This window comes from Diabrotica undecimpunctata, chromosome 7 (assembly GCF_040954645.1).
Source record: "Diabrotica undecimpunctata isolate CICGRU chromosome 7, icDiaUnde3, whole genome shotgun sequence".
Taxonomy (NCBI): domain Eukaryota; kingdom Metazoa; phylum Arthropoda; class Insecta; order Coleoptera; family Chrysomelidae; genus Diabrotica; species Diabrotica undecimpunctata.
In genome coordinates, this window is record NC_092809.1 from 23,121,275 (window position 1) to 23,148,941 (window position 27,667).

At 33.7% G+C, this 27,667-nt stretch overlaps 2 protein-coding genes across 2 annotated transcripts in view; one reads left to right on the top strand and one right to left on the bottom strand.

Annotated features, from left to right (window-relative positions):
• mwh (multiple wing hairs) overlaps window positions 1–27,667 on the top strand; it is a 182,178-nt gene that overhangs the window by 122,435 nt on the left and 32,076 nt on the right. Inside the window, exons 2-3 of the mRNA XM_072536856.1 lie at window positions 6,286–6,376; window positions 12,179–12,447. Coding sequence (XP_072392957.1) covers window positions 6,286–6,376; window positions 12,179–12,447 — 360 coding nt within the window. The remainder of the gene's footprint in view (window positions 1–6,285; window positions 6,377–12,178; window positions 12,448–27,667) is intronic.
• Window positions 15,285–16,406, bottom strand: LOC140445066 (uncharacterized). Its single transcript, XM_072536857.1, has one exon. It carries the CDS (start codon window positions 16,298–16,300, stop codon window positions 15,380–15,382), a length of 921 nt encoding a protein of 306 aa, XP_072392958.1. The 5' UTR covers window positions 16,301–16,406; the 3' UTR covers window positions 15,285–15,379.

The following is a 27,667-nucleotide window of genomic DNA, read 5'->3' on the forward strand; positions in this document are numbered from 1 at the left end:
TCTACAAAATAAAAAATAATGTAACATATTTTGCATACCAAAATCAGAATCAAACTGTGATATTGTTCCTGTTGCCCCAACGCCAATTATAGCTAATATGCGATTACTAGCATTGTTAAGCCCTAAATCTCTTTTTGGTCCACCACCTGTTTTATATAATTGTTATTTATAATCTGCATATTCCTTTTTTATTGACTTCTTTAAGGAGTCCCATTTGCTTCTTAACATTTTGGCAATTCTACCTGTCCCACAAATAGAATTAAATTGCATTTCTATTTTTCTCCACTCTGCTTCTTTCCCGTTGTTTGTTATGGTATCCGTTTTCTTGCATTCTAGAATGTAATAATAAACAAATCTGAATATTCAAAAGCAGAATTTTATAATTTACTTACCTACAATTTCTTTAAATTTCTCCACTAAACTCACCAACACATCAATTTCATTTGCCGTAAAGTTGTTGCAACGCTTTTTTTCCATTTTAATATAGAATTTTAATAGAAGAATGAGAACAAAATAATATTAACAAAATAAAGCCAAACAATTATAACAGTAAATTATATTTTAGGTAGATATTATGCCCCTGTCAACTGTCAGGAAAATTAGGGACTCTGTCATTCATTAGAACTACAAGGCTATTTACTCTCGATATGTATACTGTCGTCGCTCAAACATTGTAGAACGCGCAATCAGTTATACTTCGAATAACTCGAGGTATAAGTTAAACCAAGAATAACTATACTGTATTTTATACTTACATTGTAGAACCGGCCCTTAAACGTTTTAAAGTTTGGCAATCCCTTCCTCAGGTATATGTTGCTTCCTTCGTGGTTATTGTTAGTTGTCCTGGAAACCATAAGGGTCTTCTAACTCTAATGCCACAAATTGGTCGCATTGTTCCTGTAGTGGTTCTTTCCGAAGGTAACATGCTCTTTTTCTAACTTAGCTGCACCGTTCTGAAGAAAACCAATAGTCAGAAACGCGTATATGCGGTTGCCTACCATCGATTTACCTATTTTGTTTTTTGTTTTCCTGTTTTGCGAGACATTATATGTTACTTTTATTATTCACTCGCAGTAACCTTCTCTCTCTCTCTCTCTCTCTCTCTCTATATATATATATATATATATATATATATATATATATACATATATATATATATATATATATATATATATATATATATATATATATATATATCTATATAAGGATTACTCGAAGGGTGGTGGGTTTTTCGGTCAAAAGTTAGAGAAAAAAGACAAAGAAGTTGGCTACTTCATATATTTATTGAATATTTCATATATTTTGTATATATATATATATATATATATATATATATATATATATATATATATTTCTAAAGTATTCAACTAGTAAATTCAGAGGTTTAATAGGTCATTCAGGTTGGCAAATAAAAAAAGAAGTCAACTACTTCATAAGTTTATCGAAGACGCTTCGCTTTATATATCTAAAGCTTCATCAGTTCTCTAAAATATAACAGATGACATAGAGTTTATAAGAAATACAGATGTTTATAGTTCATAAGTTACAACTTAATATGTAGTATATTATCGATGTTATTATATCTACTGTAACCTTTACTCATTATTTAAAACTAACTAACTAAACTAACATTATTTAAAACTAACAAAAAAAAACACACAAACTCTGCAGAAAATAATGTTCATATTCGTAGATACGAAGATTTAAAAATTTTTAAACGAACATTTGGCTTCAGGAGGATCTCACACATTTCAATAAAGGAGCGTTTCTGATGGTTATTTTGTTTCGCCAGTATTTTGGTATTTGTGAAGTCAATGTGATGTTTGGTGGAAATGACGTGTTGTGCAACAGCACAAGAGGGTTTGGAAAGTCTAATGTCGCTTTTGTGTGAAGTAATACGCCCTAGAAGAGACCGACCTAAACAGGGTATCTGATAGACAACATTAGTGTGCTCTAACGAGCTTAGTGGGGTTTTAGACTTGGAGAATAACTTTCCAATGGTTTTAGTATTTTTTAGGTATTTTTTGACGGGTAAGTTTTTTAATAGTTTAGTAAGCTTGTTCGTAATTTGGGGGAAATAGGGAAGAGAAGCATATTTTGTGGTTGGTTTTGGGGTCAACGGGGAAATGTTCGTCTGTATGATATTAGATATGAAGGCTAGTATTGCACCGTTACGTGTTTCCGAAATAGAATGACCATAGCTTTTAGATATATATATATATATATATATATATATATATATATATATATATATATATATATATATATATATATATATATATATATATATATATATATATATATATATATATTGTTATGTTTCGTCTTTCCCAACCAAATAAAAATAAATAAAAAAATCCATCGAAATAAAATTTTAAGATATCAATATAAACAAATTGTATATAGTAATTTAAGATAAGATTTAGTGTAGATAAGAATAGAAATTTGTTTGGCAAACGACCTTTTTCCTTTTCAAACAAAATTATCAAAAAACCTTTGTTTAGAATTAGAAGACATTTTACCTGTAAGTTAATCTTTTTATTGTTTGTATAATCGAGTACCATATTCGATGACCATATTCTAATCTTTTGAAATATGTATAAATTGTGTATTGACAAAACCAATTTTAAAGTAAGCTATTTAGTTTTTCTCTGAAACCGAAATTAGGCTCTTTCAAAATCATGGTAAACACAATTTGAGCTTTTGATTGGACGGTCGTTTTTAAATGGGAATTTGTGAGCCAATCATGAGAACCGGAGAAGTCAGTTATAATTTGGTCATCGAAGGAAACAGTCGTTTGTCTCAAGATAGGGTGTGATTCGTGAGTTGGATACCGGCATTGTGAAGGATTCGAATAGTTTTGCAGAAGGAGATAGCAAGTAGATTGAAAGAGGTCCTTGTATCTAACGTTGGCATTTTGTGAAGATTTGTGAAAGTAGTTTTACGGCATCAAGTTGACAAAAGGAGGTCCTTGTGTCATTAATAAGTAGTTGAGTTTTTGGAGAAGTGCATCAGGTGTTTTTGGTTAGTGCAGCAGGTTTGCAGAGACATTAGGAAGGAGCCTAGGTGCCAAAAAGAAGAGATCACATCGTTGAGGAGACTGGATTTTTCTGGGTATGTTCCAACATACAACTCAATAAGAAAATAAGCTGTAAGTGTTTTGTACAATTGAATTTTATATCTGTGAAGGATCGGTTTGACATCATGGTCATTAGCATTCAAATTTAAGAACTGAGGTTTTGTTAGGCTAATCAAAAGTTTAAAGTTTTGTTGTTTCTTGTTTCAAGTAAAGAAAAATTTAAGTAAAATTGGTTTTCACTTAATATAAATGTATGTAGATTTAAAATCTTATTATTATAAAAATTTGATTTATTTTCTTGTATGCTGATTGATAAGATAACGACAGAATTTGATAATTGTTTATTCGTTCATATAAAATAAAGAAACGTAAATTTTTGTAATATAATGTATTTTTTATTCTTATCCTTTTTCTCTATCCCGATAAAAGACAACTAGAAAATATTTGAATCCATCGAACACAGGTAATATAAGGAGTTTATTTTACTTTTGATAACAAATAAGTTATATTTTTTTATTGGCTCAATAAACTAAGATTAAAGTCAAAATAAACAATCATAATATATATATATATATATATATATATATATATATATATATATATATATTTATATATATATATATATATATACAAAATTGAATCCAATACTTAGTTATTTGTATTTTCTCGGGATTAAAAATACATCGGTTAAAAACAAACGACTTCAAGTAAACATATTTATTATACAGTTAAAACCGGCATTCTGCATACCTACATATTTGCAAATCAGGTTAAAAAATTGTTTGCAGAATGATAAATAATACTATTATTTGCATAATGTGCCCATCTTTTAAGCCGATATCGCAGTTTTCTTATAAAATAAAACTAGATAATTATGAAGTACTCTAATTGAAAAGCTATTGTTAAGTCTCAAGTGAGAACTAGATCAATGTAGTAATTACAGTAATTGAACAATATAAGTACATGATATTGTTGATATTGTTTGCAAACGGCATATTATTATTGGTCCTAACAATAGCTAGTACACTATATAATATTATTTTAAATATTGTGTTTATATGGCATTAAGCCAACATGGATTATAATAAAAATTACATCTTTAACTAAAAATATGACTTTTCCGTTTTCACGCCAAACATAGTTTTTAAAAAAGATTAGCATTTTCAGCAGCTTGGGTTCTCCTTGCAGCAGATTCCCAAAGTTCCTCCAAGACATAATAAAGCCTCTAGCATACAATACAACAAGATACAATAAAAACTTACAACAATTCTTGCAAAAAATAGCAAAAATAGATTACAATCACAACAATATGCTAGTTTTGATATCACCAGTATTTTCATCAATGAACTTAACATTGGAGAAAACTTTGAAAATAATATTAGTAGTTGTTAAATATTGGACATTTTTATTTTTAAAGAAGACCTGGCAATGCTCAAAATTTTTACCCTCCCCACTTTAAACGTAGGTGAATAAAATATAGTGGCAATAAAAAAACATACGCTTACAGACTTTTCGCCTTAAAACATGTATAATTTAAAGATTAATATTTTGTAGTGTAAAGTCAAAATAAAATTTACAGTTCTCTTGTGAATATAATTGCTAAATTAACTCTGTCTTGCTCAGAATAAACTGGGCCGTTAGCCCCATGTAGGGTTCGTATTGGCTTTTTATTTTTTCGCAAGACTTTAGAAACCTTCCAGAACGCAGATTTGTTAGGGTCCAGCTGTTGGGTATAGTCGTCCCAGCTTTTATTTCTGTGAATTTTCAGCTGTTTTATGACCTCGCTATTTAGCTCATTAGCAATTCTTTTGTCCTCTATATTTTTGGTCCTATTTGCCCTTCTTCGTTGTCTGTTTTTCTCCTGTATTAGAGTTTTTAGTTCGTTGCTGATTTCTCTGAATCTGCCTCTGATTGTTGTTGTGGTTTCCTCTTTTGTACTGGTTTTCAGTGCATTTTGTATGGTTCTTTCAATTTTCAATGCATACTCTTCCAGCTACTGTTTGTTGTTGATGTTAGGAACTATTCCTATTATTTCACTGACAATTCGCTTGTAGTTAGGCCAGCTTGTTTTCTTCTTTTTATACGGCTGCGCGTAGTTTATTTCTACGGCGCCTACGGTTAGCACGATTAGGTTGTGGGTAGAGTTTCCTTCATTGAGTGACTGTATTCCATGTTGTTGTCCTACGTTGTAAAGAATTGCTATGTCCAAATAGGTAGGAAGCCTGTCTCCTCCATGGAAACATGTGGGCTTCATTAGTCCCGTGACTACTGTGTTATTTTTATTTTCAAGATATCTACATAACAACATTCCGTTTTTGTTGTTTACTCTGTCAAACCAATTAGGCAATCCCGCATTCAGGTCCCCAATTATGACGGTTGGTTCATTTGTGTCAAGAATGACGTCCAGATCCTCGTTCAGGATCGGCTCATTCAATCTGACATAGGCTGAGACAATTTTCAGCGTGTCGTTAGTCGTAATGATCTAAACTATGGTGGCTTCCATAGTGACTAAACCATCTGGTGTAGAAATTGATTCGTGTTCTACTCCTTTTTTCACCATGATGGCCGTGCATTCCGAACGTGATCTATGGTCGTTCCTGTAGACGTCATAGCCCGGAAATTTGGTTTTCACCTTTTCCGTGAGACAAGTCTCTTGTAAGGTTATAACATCTAAATTGAGTCTGTTGGAGAACTTATCCAGATGTCTCTCGCTACGGCCGCACACTGTCAGATTCATTGATTATCGTGATCTACAACTAGGAAAACCAAATGACGCCGTCGGTAAAATTTAAATTCAACAGACAATTAGATTAATGGACTGTAGTGCTTTGTAGTTAGTTGTATTTTTTATTAATATATTTTCTCAGTATGTTGAATAACTTTACAGTTTCTATCTGAAAGAGTACAAATTATTTTGTAAGTATAGTAATCTAATATTGTAGGAGTTTACTTATAAACTTTTTCATTATATTCACAAATCACCAAGGGTGATTATATTTGTAGTGAACTGAAGAAGCTTTTGAAAAATTAAAAAAAAAGCGAAACGTATTCATTAAACCAATGAAGTAACTGACTTCTCCTTTGTTTTGCCAACATAAATGACCGATTGAAACCTGCATTCACTTGCTGAATACTTTTGAATGTTATACAGAATTTTCTTCTTCATATTTTTTATTGGGAATTAAGTTCTGTGTTTTTTGTTTCAGGCAATACATAGAACCTGGTGGGAGAATGACATCGCAATCTAGTGAACCCGTAGATAATAAAAGATATTCAAGACAAGAGGAAACGACAAGGGTAAGTAATTTAAAAAACTTATTTTGCTCATTAGCAGTATTCTGGATTATGCCTTTGAAATATTTAAGAACCTGTAACAATATATTTTGCCTACCATGGGAGTATTACTATTAGGGGTAGAAAATTGGGGGAAGAAACTACTGGGGTGGAGAAGGGCAAGCAAAATAATCGAAACATATGCGAACGGCACTCAGGTTTTGGTAGGAGAGCTGGGGTCGTGGATAAGTAAAAGACAAGGGGATTTGGATTGGGGCAACTACAAAAAAATGAAATAAAGGGGTACCTATACAAATCTCTTGGGACAAACAGGACAGAAAGAAACAGGAAACACCTCTATTAATTTATATAGAGCGCCACTTTGAGGTGCCTAATTATAACCATCACAACAGCTAGTTGTAACTGAAGATATAATTATTAAACATAAAAAACATATCTTTTTCAAATAAAACTCAAAAAGGGTTAGTTAAAAAGGAATAAACAAAATGTTAAAAAACAAAATTTAACATTTATTGTGTCTTACCACAAACAGTTACAAAACATAGAGAACACAAGAATGCTTAAAAAAGACAATACAAAAATATTACCACGATAGTCACAAAATACAAAGAACTTACATGTCATCTACTGATTTACAAACTCAGGAGATGTTACAAAAACTTACAAAATAGCATGGAGGTTAACCTTTTTTTAAAAATAAAACAAATAAAATCAAAATAATAATAAAACGAGCTGTCATAAGTTAACAATAAATTAAAAAAAAAACTGAACACACAAATTGACAGCTAAAGTCAAACTCTAAAATCTTACAATTTAAAAAAAAAAAACAAAAATTTAAATTGTTACGAAAGCAATTATTTCTCTAAAAAATGTCTGTCTTTACTTGGAAATTAAACACAGAAAAAGTTACCTGAACCTCACTAAGCTTCATTCTGCATGTCTGGGGTCGGGAACTGGAAACATGCTGAAACTATACTGGGGGCAGATCCAGGATGACGATCAGGGATAAGAAGATGAGGGAGGAAGCCAGCACCGGCTGGATCACAACCTTGAAAACCCGTCTCCTTCAAAGACTGGAACAGGCACAGCACAATGGCAACATGAGGCCATCTTCAAAAACTATCGTAAAACTGCTACTATCACTTCATGCTACATTTCCATGAAAAGGGGCCAAAAACAAGAAAACACAAATTCGACGGTGAATTTGTGGATCCATACTTGTGATCCACACAGCGAACCAAGTAAGAATTAATCTACACCTACACCTACGGCGACCCAAGTACGAATGACGAATTTAAAAATTCGTTCATATAAGTTGAAAATAAACAAACACTTGACAGGAATTAAAACGCAGAAGATTCCATTTCTACGACGTACCAAAATTATAAGGCGACTTCGAATAAAACATTAAAAGAAAATGCTGAGAAAGTACACATCTTTAAAATAATAAACAACTCTAAAATGATTTATATCACTTTTCGACGCTAAGAAAGAATTGAAAACATTTGGATTCCAATACGTACGATAGGAACAAAATTACATCAAAAACATTCTTAGATCTCTCAAACATATATGAGGGGACCGCAATATATCACATATACGAGGGGACTTCAATATAAAACGCTACAAACCTTTTCTTTCAAAAACATGTGAAAAGTAAATTTATAGGTACTTTGTTTCGGCGACATAGCATTTTCAATAATTTTTTTATTTTTATGTGCTACGTTTTATTGGTACTCTCCTAGCAACTTAAGTATTTTTAATATATCCGCAAAACGCTCGGACATGCCAAGTTTTAAATTAATTATAATTTGATATGGCAACATTTAAAAGCTTTTAAGCTTTTAAAATACTTTTTTTAAAAATGCATAATTTTTTGGTTTGTTTTAAATGTTATGGAATATTTACAAATTCTAAATTAAGCGAGAAAGAGTCTTAAAGCTTAACTTAAAAAAATTATTGGTAATTTTTTATAGATTACTATTTTCAAATTTTTCGATGAAATCTCAATTATTCTAGATTTCTTTAAAACTTCTTTTTTGTCAATGGACTTTTTCTACATGAAATCAATCTCGAGAACTGTCGTAACAGTGCTCCTTCCTTTATAGGCATTTGTCTAGGATAACCATGATGTTGGCGACCACATTGATCCATCTTAGTACCTATACCTATGCCACGTGATGAGGGGACCAAAATATGAAATTCTGAGACTCATAATACAGGGACAGATTGAAGGAAGAAGAACTGTTGGCCGTAGGCAGAATTCTTGGTTGAAAAATCTACGTAATTAATATCAATGCAGATCGTTTGATTTGTTTAGAGGAGCAAGGTCAAAAATAATATAGCCATTAGGATTGCCGTCCTCCGTATGGAGACGACACTCTAAGAAAAATTCTAATTACAGCAGCTCTAAATAGATCAGTTGATGTTAGACCAGTCTATTTCCTAATATTGGTCAGCCATGATAAACGTCTGCGTCCAGGGGCTCCCTCGCTCTCAATCTCGCCTTGTAGAATTAACTGTAGAAGTCGGTATTTATTATTACGCATAATGTTGCCGAATTAAGCCAATTTTCTTTCATTTACGGTGTTAATAATTTCTTTGTCTTTTCTTATCTGCTGGAGAATAGTTATGTTATTTGCGTGGTGTATGTATGTGGCGTATAAAATATGTTGTGTTGTTTGCAAAAGATTTTACTATAAGAGAGTTCCAAGTTAAGAAAATAACATTAGGCTTATGGAGATCAGTGTTGCCAAAACTCTCAGGCATGCGGTTTACTAGATTGTCGATACATTTTTCGAATTTCCATTTTCAATTAACATTTAACTGTAAAGTCAGAATAAAAATTGGAGAACCACAAAGCACAAAGCCTTATTATCATTATGTAATCTCAGAGAACGACATAAAATCGCTGACATACGCACACCGTATTATTTTAAGTTGCAATTAGTAATTAGATATATGCATTCCAAGCGGTCCGTTTATTCGCTTTTAAATCTTTAATAGCCGGCAAAGTGCATGATTTAACTAAGCAATATTTTCTACTGATTTCTATGATTTATGGTATATGATATTCTTACCGAAAAACAAATAAACTGTCGTTACTATAATTAAAATAAGATAAAATAAAATTATCTTTTGTAAATAGGTACTATTTATTTAATTAAAATCATTTTCCGTACTTTTCATCTCTTGTTTCGAATGGGCACTTTTGGTCAATTACGTTAAAAAACGAAATTAATTTTCATTAAACGATTTAATTCATGTCTGTGAAAACGAAAATACAAATTATACAACCCTGAATCGTGCTTGTGTTCATCGTGGCATCGCTGCACTTTTATCGTCCATAAGAAATACATGGCCCTATCTCCGCAATGTTATTTTCTTAACGTGGAACGCTGTTTAGGAGGAACTTTGACAGTCTGCTGCAAGCGGAACCCATGCTGCTACAAATCAATCTAAGGACACATTATATTTGTGAATTTTTGGAACTCAATATAAGTGTGGTATCCTGCTGTAGTGTGATGTTAATGTTCTTCTTTGGTAGTCTGTCAGATATTCCTTAAATTTTGTGCAGTGTTTTATATATTTTGTTTTCCATTGATTTAGTTGGGTCTTTTTTTAGTTTAGTGTAAGGTCCACTTAATACCAATTTCTAAATTTTCTCCTGGTATTGGTTTTTGCACAGGCACAAAAAAATTGAAGAACTTACTTTGCAACCGTAACCTTAATCTAGAGATCCGCACAAGAATGCTACGTTGTTAAGTTTTTTCTACTTTACTATACGGCATGGAAGCGTGGACAATAAAACAGTCTGAAATCAAAAAATTCAACTTCTTTGAGATGTGGTGCTACAGGAGAATCCACAGAATATCGTGGACTGAAAAAGTAACTAATATAGAGGTGTTACAAAGAATGAAGAAAGAATGTGAAGTGATAAAAACTGTTAAAATTAGAAAGATTCAATATCTGGGTCATATAATGAGGGGCGAGAAGTACGTATTACTTAGATTAATTATGCAAGGGAAGATACAAGGGAAGATAAACCCAGGACGACGCAAAATATCCTGGCTAAGAAATTTGAGAGAGTGGTTCGGTTGCAGCTCATAAGAATTATTTAGAAGCGCGGCCAATAAAATTAAAATAGCGATGATGATTTCCAACCTCCGATAGGAGAAGGAACCTGAAGAAGAAAAACAGGCACTGGAAGGCTCTGAGTGTGGAATAAAGGTAAACGGGTTCCCGATAAATAACATTCGTTACGCCGAAGACACCGTGATAATAACAGACAACGAACATGATATGCAGTTGATGTTAAATAAAATAAACACCGTAGGAAAAATATATGGCTTTAAGATAAATGCTGGAAAAACTAAATGCATGGCATGGAAGCAAGACAAGCTTTTATCAAATTTAAACCGCTACTATGTAACCGCAATATTTCCTTCAATCTCCGCTACAGGATGGTTAAATGCTATGTATGGTCCATATTATTATACGGCATGGAAACATGGACGTTAAGAGTACCTTCCATTAATAAGTTGGCCTTCGAAATGTGGACGTTGCGAAGAATGTTCCGCATACCATGGACAGATAGGGTGAGAAACGAGGAAGTCTTAAGAAAGGCAAATACTGAGAGAGAACTACTCAATTTGATCAAGATACTAGAAATTGGATACCTCGGCCATATTCTGAGAGGAAAAAAATCCGCAATCCCTCATTTCATCATCCAGGGAAAGATTGAAGACAAGAGAAGAGTAGGTCGCAAACAAATGTCGCGGATACAAAACATAAAGAATTGGACAGGCATAAATAACACTGGCGTTCTTTTGCATGACGCAAAAGACAGACGTCTGGCCTTAAGATAATTCGCCAACGCACTATAGGTGCACGGCACTATAAGAAGAAGATTCGTTTTTGTCCATAATTAGAGTTGCATTGACCTTATCGGGTGGTAATAGCATTATGGACTCATCTGCTTTTAGGGCAATGATAGCTTTGAGTTCCTCTTTATTATTGATATTCCCAGGATAATAACACCACCCTCAAAATGTGTTGTAGCCACTAGGTGCTATTGGCCTACAAGATATAGTTCAGGCATGTCAACTTTGAAATGACATAACCAATAACATCTTTAGTTATACATATTTCTAGATAAATGTACAAAAAACATTTTTGTTTGAGAACGATTTCCGGAGTGGAAATTGAAACGTCCAAATTCTAGTTAATTAAAAATGTGATTTTCATCACAAACATAACCAATAATTTTGGCTTAATTTTATAAAACACATAATATTTAACTTACCATGCCACAACAAAATAGTTTCAGATTTACCTTGTTTATATTGATGTTCTTACTAATGATCATTATTTTTGTCATATTATAATTTAGGTTTAGGTCATATTTGTAATATGTTTGAAGCTTTTGTACACTATCTGCCAGCAATACAGTATCTATCATCTTCTTATCCATCCAAGGCTTCTAAATAGATGTTTTCATAGTATATTTAAAAAAATGCTGGTGACAGTATACAATCCTCATGTCGAATTCCTTTTCTGTCGAATTTTCGTAGTTGACCGTCACCTGAAGAGTTATTGTGCATGTTCGGAAACTTTGACGCCATACTATAGTATTATTTTAGAAATCGACCTATTCAAATGTTTTATTTGTATCTAATTAACTCTCGCATATTAATGTTTAGGAAATTTAAAAGATTGTAAAAGATAATTATATGTAAAGGTATAACCAATAGTTAAAGTAAACTGTATTTTGATAGAAACAACACATTGAATTTTTGGTTCCAGGAAAAGCAAAGACCGCCAATTTATAATCCAGAAGATTATGCATACTGGATTAAAAAATGGGGAAAGAAGTCTGGGCATGGCATTATATCTCTTTACAGCACATCTAGTATGTCTGATCTAGAAAGCAACTACTCGCAAAGTCACTCCTTCAGGGATTACAGGAATCCAATGCTTAGTTCTTCCGAAATGGAAATGACATTAAGGCAATTTGGAACGGTCTCAGAACTGCTTGCTAAACTAAAGTGTGATCTCAGATTAGCTTATCCAAGGTAAGATTGTACCTAGTTTTATAATACCCTATTTGTTTATTTTTTAATATTTATAATTTATTAATATTTATTATTTATATATTTATAATTTAGGAATAAATGGGTCTATTTAAATTAAAAACGGAATATAGTAAAACATATCTTAACTGAAATACTTTTAACCGAAATAAGGCATATCCAATCTATGTGAACAAACAAATTTAAAATAATTCGATATGAATATTGAATCAAGAAGATGTAATATATTGTATTAACATATACAAACAATAAACTACTCATGAATATTGTGAAGGGCAAATTTTGTAAATGTGCTCGAAATTAGCATCTACTTGATGTAATCGTGTTATTCCCTGTGTTAGTTGCTTCTGTAATAGAATCATCATCATCAACATCACGTAGCGCTACAACCCTGGGTGGGTCTTGGCTTACTGTACAACTTTTTTCCAATTTATTCGGTCTTCCATCAACCTAGAGTCAAATGGAATGTTCATTTTTCGGAGATCTGATTGGATGTTATCTCTCCATCGCATTCTGGCACGTCCAAGTGGTATTTTGCCTGTGGGAATCTCCTCCCATACCAGTTTTACAAGTCTCTCGTTATGTAGTCTGTGCACGTGGCCTGCCCATCTTAGTCGCTGTAATTTAATTTCTTGGACAATATCGGCGTCATTGTAGAGTGCTTTTAATTCGATATTGGTTCTGATCTTATACTGGTTTGTGGTGATGTCATGGTGAGGTCCGAAAATGTTTCTAAGTATTTTTCGTTCAAAGCGTCTGAGCTTTTCATAATTTGCTTTGGTCATGGTCCACGTTTCGCATCCGTATGTTAGAACAGGTCTGACGATGGATTTATAGATCTTGATCTTTGAACTTCTTGTAAGACTTTTTGATTTTATGAGCTTATCCAGTGCGAATAGACAGCGGTTTGCAGATTGGATTCTGTCTTTTATTTCTTCAGTAACATCGTTGTCAGCTGTGATTATGGCCCCCAGATAATTAAAAACTTGTCCTCTTTCGAAATTGAAGGTGTTGACCGTCACATTTTGTCCTATTCTGTCTCTACGTGTCGTTCTATTTATACACATAGATTTCGCCTTCTCTTCGTTAATCTTTAGCCCTACTTTACTTGTTGCTCCTTCCACCTTGTTGAAGATGTCTTTCGTGGATAGGATGAAGTCTTCAACGAGATCTATGTTATCTGAATATGCGAGTAATAGCTTGGGACCTTGAACCGATAGCAATTCTGTTTTTATTTCGGTGGACCTCATGGCTTTCTTTAATACAAGGTTAAAAAGTAGTGGAGATAACACATCACCCTATTTGAGTCCACTGTTGATTTCAAAGCTGCCAGACAGTTTATTATTTACACGTACTTTAGATATTCCACACTCCATACAGACTGTGGTCATCCGAATGAGTTTCTTTGGTATTGAGAACTCCGCCATGGCATTCCATACTTGGCTTCTTTCTACGCTATCATATGCCTGTCGAAAGTTTATGAAAAGATTGTGTATGGGTCTGTTATACTTCCATTCCTTTTATAGAAGTTGTCTCAGCGTGAATAGTTGATTTATTGTTGATCTGTTTGCCCTAAAACCGGCTTGATATTCGCCTAGGACATTTTCAGCATAAGGGGTTAGTCTACTAAGAATGATGTTTTAGAGGGTTTTATATGCCGTGTTTAGGAGTGAAAGTTCTCTATAATTCGCGCATTTTGTTTTGTGCCCTTTTTTGTGGATGGACACTATTACGTTTTCCTTCCATCGTGCTGGTATTCTTTCTTCTAACCATATGTCTGTTATTAGCTGGTGGATTTGTAGTGAGTCTCCCCCATATTTCAGAAGTTCTGCTGATATCTTGTCTGTACCCGGCGCTTTGTGATTTTTCAGCTTATTTAAGGCCTTTTGGGTTTCTTTAAAGGAGGGATTTTTGACGGGCATGTCCGCTGTGATATAAATCTCTTCTTTGTGCTGTTCTTCCTGTATGATGTTTAGAAAGTCCCTAAAATACTCTTTCCATTCTTTAGTTACTTCTTTACCGTCGATTATCATACGGCCTTGATTGTCTCTCAGTGTATGGATGGAATTGATTCTATGTCCTCTTTTCTCAGAGGAAATTGCTTTATAGAATCCTCTGGAGCCTAGTTTGGGCCGGTATCTCTCCATAGCTCCATATTTCTGTTGTACATAGTTTCTTTTCTTTCTGCGTATTATTTTTCTTGTTTCTTTTCGGTATTATCCTTTTTTACTTTGGTCTGTTTGCAGTTGTATCCAAGTCTTCCTTACTGTTTGTCTTTTTTCCAGCTGTTTCCGACATTCCTCGTCATACCATGTTTTTGCCCTCTTCTGCCTGCTCCTTCCAAAGATCTTGTCTTTGTTTTAACATATGCTGAAACAATTTTCAGCGTATTATATTTTTTTTAGGAATTCACCCTCGCGTAACTTCTTCGTGGGCAGTCAGTTTATTTGTCGAGCTAGATATAAAACAATTGACCAAGGCAGACCTCAGTCTCTCAACCAACGTACAAATTTTACCGGTTCTTAGCAGGATCCAAGTACTAATATTCAGTTCTATGATTTTTTAATAATTTTTGGTGCCCTTTTATGTATTTTCCATAAGAAACAGTTAATATGGCATCTTTTTTCATTTTTAATCCAATTTTTTTAAGAAATGTTAGCATTGGTTATAATACATAACCTTCAACAACAATATTATTAAGAATTTGCGTAATTCCCCAGCAGATTTAAAAAAATTAATATAAAAATAACGAATAAAATAAATATAAAGGCATTTTTACACTATATGTCATGAATGTGATCTAAGAAACAAATAACTACCACTTTTGCAAAAAATATATATACTGAATGTATAAGGGTAAAATATTTTTAAATATTAAAAAAAGAGACATTTTACATAAAAAATTTCCAAAGTTCTAGCAAGCTGCTTTAGGACAACAGCAAGACATACAACATTGAGTTGGACCCATACAAACTGGAGGTGCTACAGTATAAGAATTGGGACAAGGTACACAAGACTCATCATCATCGCATTCAATGTATTCACCTGGAGGTCCATAGCTGAGTCTATTAATAGTATTATCCTCCATTCTAAGTTTTGGTGGAACAAATTTAGGTTTCTCTGCCCAAGGCATTTCAATGCGCGCTGGTGGTTTCCAAGGCTGATACGACATTTTTTGTACAGTTTTGTCACTTATTTTTCCAGAAGGTGCAGGAATTGCATTAATAGGTCTAACGGGTACTACTTTTGCCTTTTCCAAATCCTGAGGCATATAAGATAATCTGTTTACTGTTTTATTGCTTAGTGGACAATCAGAAGAAAATAGATTTGCAAAAGGTTTAATTGGAACTGTCTTTACCGACGGCTTTGGTACATAGTCATGTTTATTGGTAGTAATATCTTGCATCGGTCCTGTTCCTAACAACTTGTGTTCACAAGGATAAATGGGACATGCCGGTTTAGCTTTATGTGGCTGGAAAGACATTCGGTTTACTGTGTTATCTGATATCTTACCTTCACCAACACATAAATTGTTTTCTGGAATAATGACAACTGGTTTTTCCCCTTCGACTGGAATAAATGATTTTCTGTAAATGGTGTTATCTTCCATTTTGAGTTCAGGTGGTATAAATTTTCTTAGAGGCGCATAAGATTTTGGTCTTGGTGGTTGAATATACTTGCATCTTTTTGGCACTTTTTTTATTGGTGGAGTTCCCGAAATATTAACTGGCACACACACATTGCAGCATTTACTTGGTCCCACAATATTCGGGGGTGGACATGGTGAATATGAGTTTGTCTGTAATAGAGGACCACATGGCGTACACGAGGCCATATTTACAATGAAATAGACAGGGACTTAAAATGAGATGAATCAATTTAGAATTATAGTTTTAAAACGTCAAAAGTAATGTCAATTCGTGACAACAAATTCGTATTTGTTTTTAGTATTTTAAAAGTGTCATCTAAAATTATTACATGGCAAATTTTAGGCTCACTATAGTTGTAATATAAACTAGACTGATGTTGAACATTTAAATTTTGTTTTAAACGAACTAATATGCAAATCTCCTTTATTATGTTTATTAGTAATAACAATTTCTATTTTGACCATATCACCTAGTAAATGACAATACTGAGCTTTCATTAAATTTCTTATCGAGTCAGATGTGTTATTGAGTCAGATATATATATATATATATATATATATATATATATATATATATATATATATATATATATATATATATATATATATAATCTTCTTCTTCTTTTCCCATTTTATAAGCGATTGTGCTTGTTCATTGGTGGATTAATACCGCCATGGAAGGTTATTGTAATGTTGTTAATTATGTTTTTGCTGCTTCACAATATTTCAGTAATTCGTTTGTTATTCCGTCTTTACCTGCTGCTTTTCTGGTCTTTAGCTTTTCAAGTATTTTACGAACTTCGTCTACATTCATTATTAAGTTCTTCATTTGTGGTAATTTCTGATGTTTCCGGTTCTAGCGTCGTTTGTTCTTCACCTGCACAGAACTTTTTTGGGTAGTCAATCCATATTCTTTTCTATGTATTATGGTTCTATTAGTGTCTTTACCTCCGATCTTTGACCTCTTATAAAGCAACATATTTCCTTTTGCAGACTGTAAAAATCATGTTTCATTTACGTTACGTTACATCTGTCTACAATTACGTTAAAGGTGGCCTACCAATCCACACTTATAACACTTGATGTTTTTGTGTCAAATAATCAAAGATTGAGCCGAGATATCGTCGAATTGGGCGGCCAACACCTGGGGAAGAGTAGTTAGATCGCTTTCTTCCTTTTTGGCAACACCTCTTACTTGACGGACTTTGCGTTGATGGTGTGACACATTCTTCGCGGCTTATACTCCAATGATGCGACAATAGCGTCCTTCAATATTTGGTAGCATCCTCTTCCTAGTCGTAAAATCTGCTGAAGATCTACATAGCGCAGGCCATCAATAAACATTGGATCATGAATTGGTGTAAGAACTCTTCCGGGGCTTCGAGCCAAGCGAGTCGTGCCATATTTTCTACTTCCGCTCCGCATTCTTGCCAATATTCGTTGGAGTCTTGGATACGCACTTTTAGTTGACTCTGGTATACTTGCTCCAAATATTGGCTCTCATTGGATTGGGTCTTAGTTCTAGAGCTGATATGTTGATCTCATAGTTCTTTTGTGCGTCCTTTGGGTTGCTTTGGAGGATTTAGACCTTATCTCGAAGTGTTATTATGAGAGCTGATGCCTTTTGTTTATAATATATCTCATTAATAAATTGTGGAATATCGCATTAATAAATTATGGAATATAATTTCTCTCTCTTCATGCCGCAGCTTTTTTTGCACTTTCGACGAGTTAGCACTTTTAACACTAAATTTCAGGAAAATATTGCGAGTAAAGCATTGATAAAACGCCAAGTAGAATATTCGAGATGTTACAGAAGTTGATGATTCCACGTTCATTCAATCTTATAGTCGATAAGTGAAATAAGTATAAATATATCCATAAAATGAATTTTACTAACGTGTCTCTAACTGACCTTAAGATCTAACAATATAGTCCATAAAAAATATTTACACACTTACTTTAAATTCGAGCAGCAGTGATTGAAAGGACATCTGTTAACGTAAAAAAAGTCGGTAGGGCTCTGAGAAGTAGATATCCCTTTTCTTGTCAGTAAAAATAAAGAGCAACGCGGAAATTGACAAAATATTTAACAGGGATGGCTCCGTAAATAATTCGGGATTAAAAAAAACCTGTGAGGATAAGAAAAATAATTCTATAATTTATGTTTAAACGGTGGAGCTAAAGAATTAAACTTGCCACATAGGTTCGTCAGTTTTTCACTAATAAATCTCTACTGAATAAACTATTATATTAACATCAGCAGCCATCGGCACAGCAAACTACAAAATGAGATCAAGTTGTGGATTCGGTTCTTTTTATTACCGATCTCCAGACTAATTAAAATTCAGTGGCAATTAAAATTCAGTGGCAATTAGGTACTTGAAGAGATATTATTTCTGAAGAAGTGATTCTGAGAAAACATAATAGGTTACATCTACGCGGATAGATTGATATTAAACTAGCCTTTGATAGATGGCGCTACTTGATACCGAATTGGTTTCGGTGTTAACATTTGCCATTCATGACATGACGTCTGTCAAAATTTTAAGTTTTAAAAACAATTAGTTTGGTTTTTACAGCCGTCAAAAGCAAGCAAATTTTGTGTTTTCGCAGAAATGGAAAAAGTCGAATATCGTTCGGTGATTAAGTTCCTCCACAAAAAGGGTAAAACGAATGTGCAAATCAAAGCCGACCTAGATGAAGTTTACGGTGAGGTTGTACATTCGTTAGCAACAGCAAAATTTTGGAAAGCTGAATTTGTTCGTGGTCGTATCAGTGTTTTTGATGATGAGCGTCCCGAAAGGCCAAATGAAGTCACAACGCCGGAAATGATCAACAAAGTTCATGACATGATTATGGCAGATCGTCGAATTAAGCTCCGCGAGTTAATAGAGGTCCTAAACATTTTCTACGAACACGTACACAACATCGCTCACCATTATAATCGATCAAATGCAAAAACGTGTGACCACTTCGGACCCGCTATTGGCGATGATACGGCGCGATCCGAAGGATTTTTTTCGCCGATTTATCACCGTTGATCAAACCTGGGTGCATTATTACACACCGGAAACCAAGGAACAGTCGAAACAGTGGCGAAAAGTAATGGCGACTGTTTTCTGGGATGCGAAGGGCATCATCCACATCGACTACTTGTAAAAAGGAAAAACAATCAATGGTGAGTACTACGCAGCATTATTGGATCGATTCGATGCTGAATTGCGTCAAAAATGCCCCGGTTTGAAACGCAAAAAAGTGCTTTTTCACCCGTCGCCATTGCAAAATTACACGAATTGTGCTTTGAATTGGTTGAACACCCACCGTATTTCCCAGATCTTGCCGCCAGCGATTTTTTCCTGTTTCCAAACCTAAAAAAATGGCTCGGAGGACGCCGTTTCGCAACAAATGATGAATTCGTCGCTGTAACTTCGGCCTATTTTGAAGAGCTCGAGCAAAAGTACTATTCGGATGGGATAAAAAAGGTGGAACATCGGGTTACTAAGTGTATCGAGCTAAAAGGGGACAAGGGGACTTGAGAAATAAATCGATTTAGTTCCACAAAACTTGTTTTTCTATCAAAGGTTAGTTTTATATCAATCCACCCTCGTATACCTTTGCAATTTCCACGTTTTGTATAATGTCTGTAAAATTATCCACTCCTCTTTCGCTCTCCTTTTACTCCTATATCTTTCTTTTTATCAATGCCGGATATAATTATGTCTGTCTAGTCTCTATACTTGAGCTATTTCTTCTTGTTTCCGGATTGTCATCAAATAACTGCATATTTGAGTTATAAGTGCTTCTATACAATTCTTATTACATCTCTAGAAATTATTGTATTTTAAAGTAACTTAATTGTATTAATTTTATGAAGCGTACATTTGTGCTCGATCATTAATAATCAGTATTTACTGTATTTAAAATAGTTATTATATGTATTTTAAACGAATCAGTAGCTAATGACCTGGATCATTTGATCTTTTGTTAATTATTTACAAAATCCTACGCAAACGTTCAGTGAAAAGAAGATATTTTTCATAACTTCAAGGTTAAATGAGATTGTAAGTACTTGAAATATAAAAGCACTTAAAAACTCAGTATTGACGCTAAAAAATAAACTCGATGGTAAAAATCATAATTCATTTAACTAAATAAAAATGTTTACGAAAGGGCTATTTAAATATCAATTGGTTTTTATTCATTTAAATCATTAAATGTTATTGTAATTTACTGTATTATATTAATTTATTTTTAATACAAATTAATCTTACCACACAGCATTTATGATGACTAAACAACTTGAGTGAATTAAATAGATGGTACTTATGGATATATGAAAGAACAACATCAGAAACAAACATTTCATTTATATGGGAATATAGTACAAGGTACAAATACAATATAAAACAATATAGTACAAATTGATCCCAAGCATCTACTCAACATTAGAGAAACTACACACAGCAACTATACTCTGACAACAATAGAAGAAACTCTAAAAGTGAATATAAAAGTGAACCATCCCCCAAAATATTGAAGTCAGAAGTTGTAAGGGCAATCAAACAGAGCAAATGGGGAAAAGCACCAGGCCCAGATGACATATACATAGAGGTTCTAACAATGTTGAGTGGTTACAATAAAGACGCCTTGGTAGATCTTTTTAATGACATTTATGGGTCCGGTCAAATACCACAGGATTGGCTTTAATCAACCTTTATATATATATACCCGGTATTTAGGCGGCACACGCCCTTCCGGTAGGGATCTATGGAGGAGTATCACCAAGCCGCCAGCCCTTATCTCTTGCCGTACTGCTCCACCATAGGCCGATCAGATACCAGCATATTCTAGACTAAGCCGCAGATTCATTTCGAATTTTAAACTGCTGCGTTAGTCTTTTGTTTTCTGTACACCGAGCTGGGGATTGAACTGACATCTCTCGCAGTGAAGCGAAGGAGAAGCCAGCCGCCCAGCCCGCTTGGCTATCCGATCGACCTTTATACCAATCCCAAAAAAGTCAAACGCTAATAGTTGCGACCAATTCCGAACGATCAGCTTATTGAGCCAGGTCCTCTTCTTAAAGATAATTCACACAAGAATATACAACAGATGTGAAAGAGACATTAGCCCCACACAGTTCGGTTTCAGACAAGAATTTGGCACAAGAGAAGTACTTTATAGCTTAACTGTCCTACTTTAGAAATGCAGAGATCAGTAAAAACATGTCTTCCTATGCTTTATAGATTGCCAGAAAGCGTTCGATTGTGTTAATCATACAGAATTAGTAAGATTGTTTCAGGAACGTTCGATAGATGAGAATGACCTTAAAATCATGAAGAACCTTTATATGAATCAAGTGGCATCTGTGAGAGTAGGACTGGAATCTATATCATATTTCTCAATCGAAAAAGGTGTACGACAGGGTAGTGTTCTGTCACCCCTCCTTTTTAGTCTTTACTCTGAAACAATTTTTGATAGAGCCTTAATTGACACTGAACCTGGAATCAAAATCAACGGTCAGACTATTAATAATCTTCGCTATGCTGATGATACAGTCATAATAGCTGATAGCCAAGAAGCGCTACAACGACTAATAGATAGAATAAACACTGAAGGAGAACGACTGGGCTTGAAGATTAATATAGACAAGACGAAGGTAATGGTGGTTAGCACAACACGAAATATGCAAATAAATATAAGAGTAAACAATAAGAACATCCAAAAGGTTCCCAAGTTCAGATATCTCGGTAGTTGGATAACTGAAGATCTAGATCCAGACATAGAGATACGTAGCAGTATTGAGCAAGCCAGAACAGCATTTACTAATATGAGAACCTTGCTAAGCAACAGCAGCCTTAACTTAACGCTTCGATATTGCATTGTAAAATGTTACATTTACTCCATACTGATATATGGTATAGAAACCTGGATAATAAAGGCCAATATGATGAACCGATTGGAAGCCTTTGAAATGTGGGTAAAGTAGAAGTCTACTTAAAATTCCTGGACAGAACACACAACAAATGTCGAAGTATTAAATCGAATAAGCAGAGAACGAGAATTGCTGCCAATAATATATAATATAAATAAGAAAAGAAGAAAAACTTTTTATCTGGGTCATATGTTACGAAATTCCAAGTATCAGTTCTTAGAGCTTATTATGGAACGGAAAATAGAAGGAAAATGGGGCACCGGAAGAAAGAAATACTCATTGCTTAAAAAAATAAGGGATTGGACAAACCTCGATGCCCATGCACTCTTTAGAGCCACACAGGACCGAGAGGAGTGTGCCAGAATTTTCGCCAACATCCACTAATTGGATAGGGCACCATAAGAAGAAGATAGTACAAGGATATAGCGTGGTATAATTTTAAAATAATAAAATCGCTTTTATACCTATTTTCCAGCTTACGTTTAAACTTAATTTAAAATTTAAAGCAACTAATATTTTTAGGCGGATCAGCCAAAAACAACGAAGAGAAGCGAAAAATAACGTAATGAAGTGCACAATACATAAATGATTGACAATACGCATGATTTGCACGCACACACTATACATATACAGAACGTTAAGTTTTGGATTAGATATTGCACACTACATAAAGTCCTAAAATCGGCAACATTGCTGCGAACTACAACGCGCTCGTATGAGGTTACTGTAATTCTCCGATCCTCACCCAGCAACATGACAGAAAATCACTAACTCACAAAAACGCATAGGATGTACATCTCCTTCTTTCGATGTTTGTTTTTATTACCTATACCCGGTTCATTTCCTACAGTAAATAAACTAGATAAAAATACACTGACCTTTATAAAGCGGTGCTTTTGTATTGGTTTTTATAATGTAAACATTTGTTTGTGATTGAATTAAAAATAAAAGCGCATTTCTTTACAAAGATAAAACAAAATGCTAAAATGCTTTATGTCCTACAGAAATGATTTAAATATTTGACCTTCTACGGCTAAACAGTACCAAAATATGTCATAAAAACTTCTGCGGACAGATGAATTGGAGACTTCTCTTATTTGATTCTTTAATTCATCCCAATTTTGGAATTTAGCCTCAGTATGATTGTGGATGATGCTTTTATCCCCAAAAAAAAGAAGTCCATTGTGTAGGATCTGGAGATCGCACAGGCCACTTAATATCGCCTGTTATACTGATAGCTTGATTAGGGAAAGTATTGTTTAAATACTCCCTGATTATTCGAGCGTTGTGAATTGAAGAGCCTTCTTGATGAAACCAAACATTTTTCAGATTTACGTCAGGAAGATTAAAAATAGCGAAAAGAACATGATTTTGTAACAAAAAACGAGGTATACTCTTTTATTCAAGTTGCCCTCAATAAAAAATGGACCTATTATTTGGTCTCCTAAAATGACAACCCAGACGTTAAATTTTTGAGGACGTTGAGTTAGGTAAACAACACTTCTGTGCTGGTTTTCCCAGAGCCCAATACCTCGTAATGAAAGAATTGGAAATTTTTTTTAAACATTTGACTTGTGTATGTATATTAACATATCTGATTTTTTTATATTTATTTATTATCCTCGGTACTAGCAAATAGAAGAAATAAAAAATTTTACATTATCATCTTCAAGTTCATTACCGCAAAGTTGAGTTCAAATACCCTGAAATTATTAAATTTCAATTGTAAATAAATGTGATGAGTGTGTACACAAACACAAAGAAGCGGTTTATATTGTTTGACTAATTAGTTGACTTATGAATATCTTAGTACTCAGTAGTTGGTTTTTATCTGGCTTACCGTTATTTTTATTGTACCAGCATCTGTTCATAAATGTACAAATGAAATACTTATATATTTACTTATGTCATATTTTTAATCGTTTATGTATCAAAAGATCAGACCTGGAATCAATAATTTTATAAAAAAAAAACTCCAGTAATTTTTAAATACTGGCTACTGACCTACTGTCCGGACTTTTTTTTTAAACAAAAAGGCATTTTTGAAGAAGATACATAGTAAGTATTCCTAAACTATTCGGAAGACAGTTCAACACTTCCCTGTTATTCAATATTTTTCCTGGACTTCGCATCGAGACAGCAAGGTGAACAGACGTATTTAATAAAAGTTCCAAAGCTATCGATTTTAAAAAAGTAAACCACATTAAATATTTAGTTAATTAGTTATCATTAAGGTATCAGTTTAATTCATTAAACAAAACACTTACAACAGTAAAGGGAACGCAAAATATTCTAAAAGAGGCTTCGATCAAAGAATACTGACAAAATAAGCATCTTCTGAAAAATAAACAAACTATAAAATGGTTTACATTAACTTTGGCGACGTAAAAAAAAACGAAATACTATTTGGGTTTCAACTCGTACGATACGAACAGAGAAACATGGAAAACATTATTCGTTATTTTAATACATATATGAGGGGATTTCAATTTATTACATATACGAGTGGAATTTAAAATATATATCAAGGAAGATGCAAATGCTACAGAATAAGTAGACTGCATAGAAAAGGCAAATGCATTAAAGCGAACTGATTTCAAAACTATACGTTGTCTTTCTAAAAATAAAATCAATCGCCTGTAAGTGGAAATGCCATATCTTTGACTGCTTTGTATTTCAAAATCTGTACGATTTTTGGTGTCCAATATTTAATATTAAAAAATCCCATTGCTCAATCGGGAAATCAAGAACAGATAAAGCAGCAACATTTTCCGTGAAAGTATTTAAGAGATTTCTCAAATTAGAACAAGTGAAATTTTTGCTGACTGAAGCTCTGAAAATGTCTTTATAATATTCGGTACCAAGAATTCGTTTATTCTGATACTCTTTCCATAGAATCTCGTAAGCAATCTAATAATTTGCATCGATCAGAGGAATGCCTTTAATAAGAGCCAAAGGTTTTTGACTAATCGACGTAATCTTCTTCTTAAAGTGCCTATCCGTTCCGGACGTTGGCGATCATCACGGCTATCTTCACTTTGCTTATTGCAGCGCGGAACAGTTCAGTGGTAGTCGTGTTATACCACTTTCGCAAATTTTGAAGCCAGGAAATGCGTCTTCTTCCCGGTCCTCTCTTACCATTTACTTTCCCTTGGAGAATCAGCTGGAGAAGGCCGTAACGTTCTTGATTTCTCATTACATGACCTAGATATTCCAACTTTTTAGTTTTGACGGTCATGAGAATTTCACATTCTTTCCCCATTCTACGCAGGACCTCCACATTAGTAACTCTGTCAACCCAGGATATACGTAAGATGCGCCTATAACACCACATTTCGAAAGCTTCGAGCCGATTCATAGATGCAACAGTCAGTGTCCATGCTTCCATTCCGTAGAGCAGAACTGTGAATATGTAGCAGTTCAATAGACGGCATTTTGTTTTTAATGATATGTCTTGACTGTTGAAAATAGTTCTCATTCTAACGAATGCTGCTTTTGCTTTTATTATTCGCTGTTTAATTTCTGTTGAGTGGTCCCATTGGCTATTTAAATTGGTGCCTAGATATGTATATTGCTCGACTCTTTCGATATTCTGTTGGTTGATTGTAAGTTGAGCGTTTAGTATTGGTTTTTTACTAATTGTCATAAATTTGGTTTTCTTTATGTTAAGAGCTAGTCCGTATCTGTTGCTGACTTTTGTTATGCGATTTGTTAATATCTGTAAGTCATTCAGATTATCGGCAAAAACTATAGTGTCATCTGCATATCTAATGTTATTCAACCATTCACCGTTTATTAGTATTCCTTTCGCACAACCGTCTAAAGCTTCCTTAAATACCCATTCAGAATAAATATTGAACAACAATGGAGACAAAATACAGCCCTGTCGTACTCCACGTTCTATTGCAATTTTATCAGTTAACTGGTCTTCTATTTTGATTTTGGCCGTTTGATTGTAGTAAATCGACGTAATTAGAAACCTGAATCTTTCTACATCGGACAAATCGTGATTGTGCTGAATTAAACTGCTGAATATATCAAAGAAACTAGGACAATCTCGGAAATTGCCTGAAAATATGGGTATCTTAAACTTTGGAAGTCCCACTGTGGGTCTTGAAGATGGCGCATTCGATTGTGAGAACATATTTGAAGAAGAGGACGATGACATCAAAATTGAAAAGTCACTCTTGATTTAAAACTTTATCTGAAGTGTTCTGGGGTAATAAATAATTTCCCGATAACATGTTGTGTTTCAGACAAGTGAATTCTTAGTAAGTGTGAGAATTTAAAAGATCTATAACTAAAGCCATATTAAACTAAGCTACTATCTTATAATTAATTAAAGAGGTATAAGCAAATAAGGTCATATTTTCATAAAAAAAAATAAGATAATTATGTAAGTACCGAATATTTTTCCAAACAAATATGTTACTTTTTAAATTTCAGTGTTGTAGATATTCAAGAAATTTGTGGCTTCATACCGTATCATATGCTTTAGTAATGGCGATAAACACAGCGATACGTGTTTGTTCATTCGCAAATCCTTAATTCATTTCAAATCCAAAATCAATTAGATTATCGGTAGTGCATCTATGTTGTCGAAATGTTTTTCAGGAGCTAGTAGTTTATTTTGCTGAAGTTACTGAAGAAGTCTACGGTTTATCATCTTTTTCATAATTTTACATAATGATATTTGTAAGCTATATTGGTCTATATGATTTTTTTTTATTTATGTAAACCGCGTCAACCATGAAAGGTTATTGGCGGGGAAGAGTTAGTTGTACATAAAATGAGATGTTTGCTTATAACAACTAATTGCAATTGAGAAATTAAGTCTATTTTTATATTAGATTTTACAATTTAGTTAGTTTTAGAAACTTATACACAACTTTATCACATTTACTATAGTTCGGAGCACTTTTCAGATCAATTGGTAAATCACTTTGAAGTCGTTCCAGGTGATAGAGTGGGCAACTAACAATAATGTGTTCGATTGTCAGAGGAATATCACAAACATAGCACAATTTTTGTTGTTCTTTCTTCATTAGGTACTGGTGGGTTAATCTGGTATGTCCTATTCTCAAGCGGTGTTGTATGAGTTGATCTCGTGGTTTTTGTGGCATTATCCCTTTTGGTGACAAATTTGGATTGATGCGTTGTAGTTTGTTGTCGTCAAGTTTTTTCCATCTCTCGAGCCATATTCTCATTGAAAATTCTTTGATGGTGTTTTGAATGTCAGAATGAGGAATTTTTAGATGCTCTTTATCTGGTCTATTGGTATAGCAGGCTTCTTTAGCTTCCCGATCAGCTTTTTCATTACCTATTATGCCTACATGAGATGGAATCCAAACAAATTCTACCCTTTTATTCTTACTGTAAAGTTCTTTTAGATCAATTTTAATTTGGCATAGTATTGGGTGGTTTGGGTAAACCCTTAATATTCCTTGTACTGCGCTTAAAGAACCTGTGAAAATGACTGCTTCCAATTTATGCTGGTTTAATATACATTGTAGGGTTTTAGATATGGTATACAATTCGGCGAAATATATGGAGTACTCCTTAGGTAGCTGGAACTAAAGTTTAATTGTTTCGTCAACAAAAACTGCGCCTACAGTTTC

Excerpts from the sequence above, each read along its gene's own strand:
- LOC140445066 (XM_072536857.1), bottom strand. The coding sequence starts at position 16,300 with ATGGCCTCGTGTACGCCATGTGGTCCTCTATTACAGACAAACTCATAT.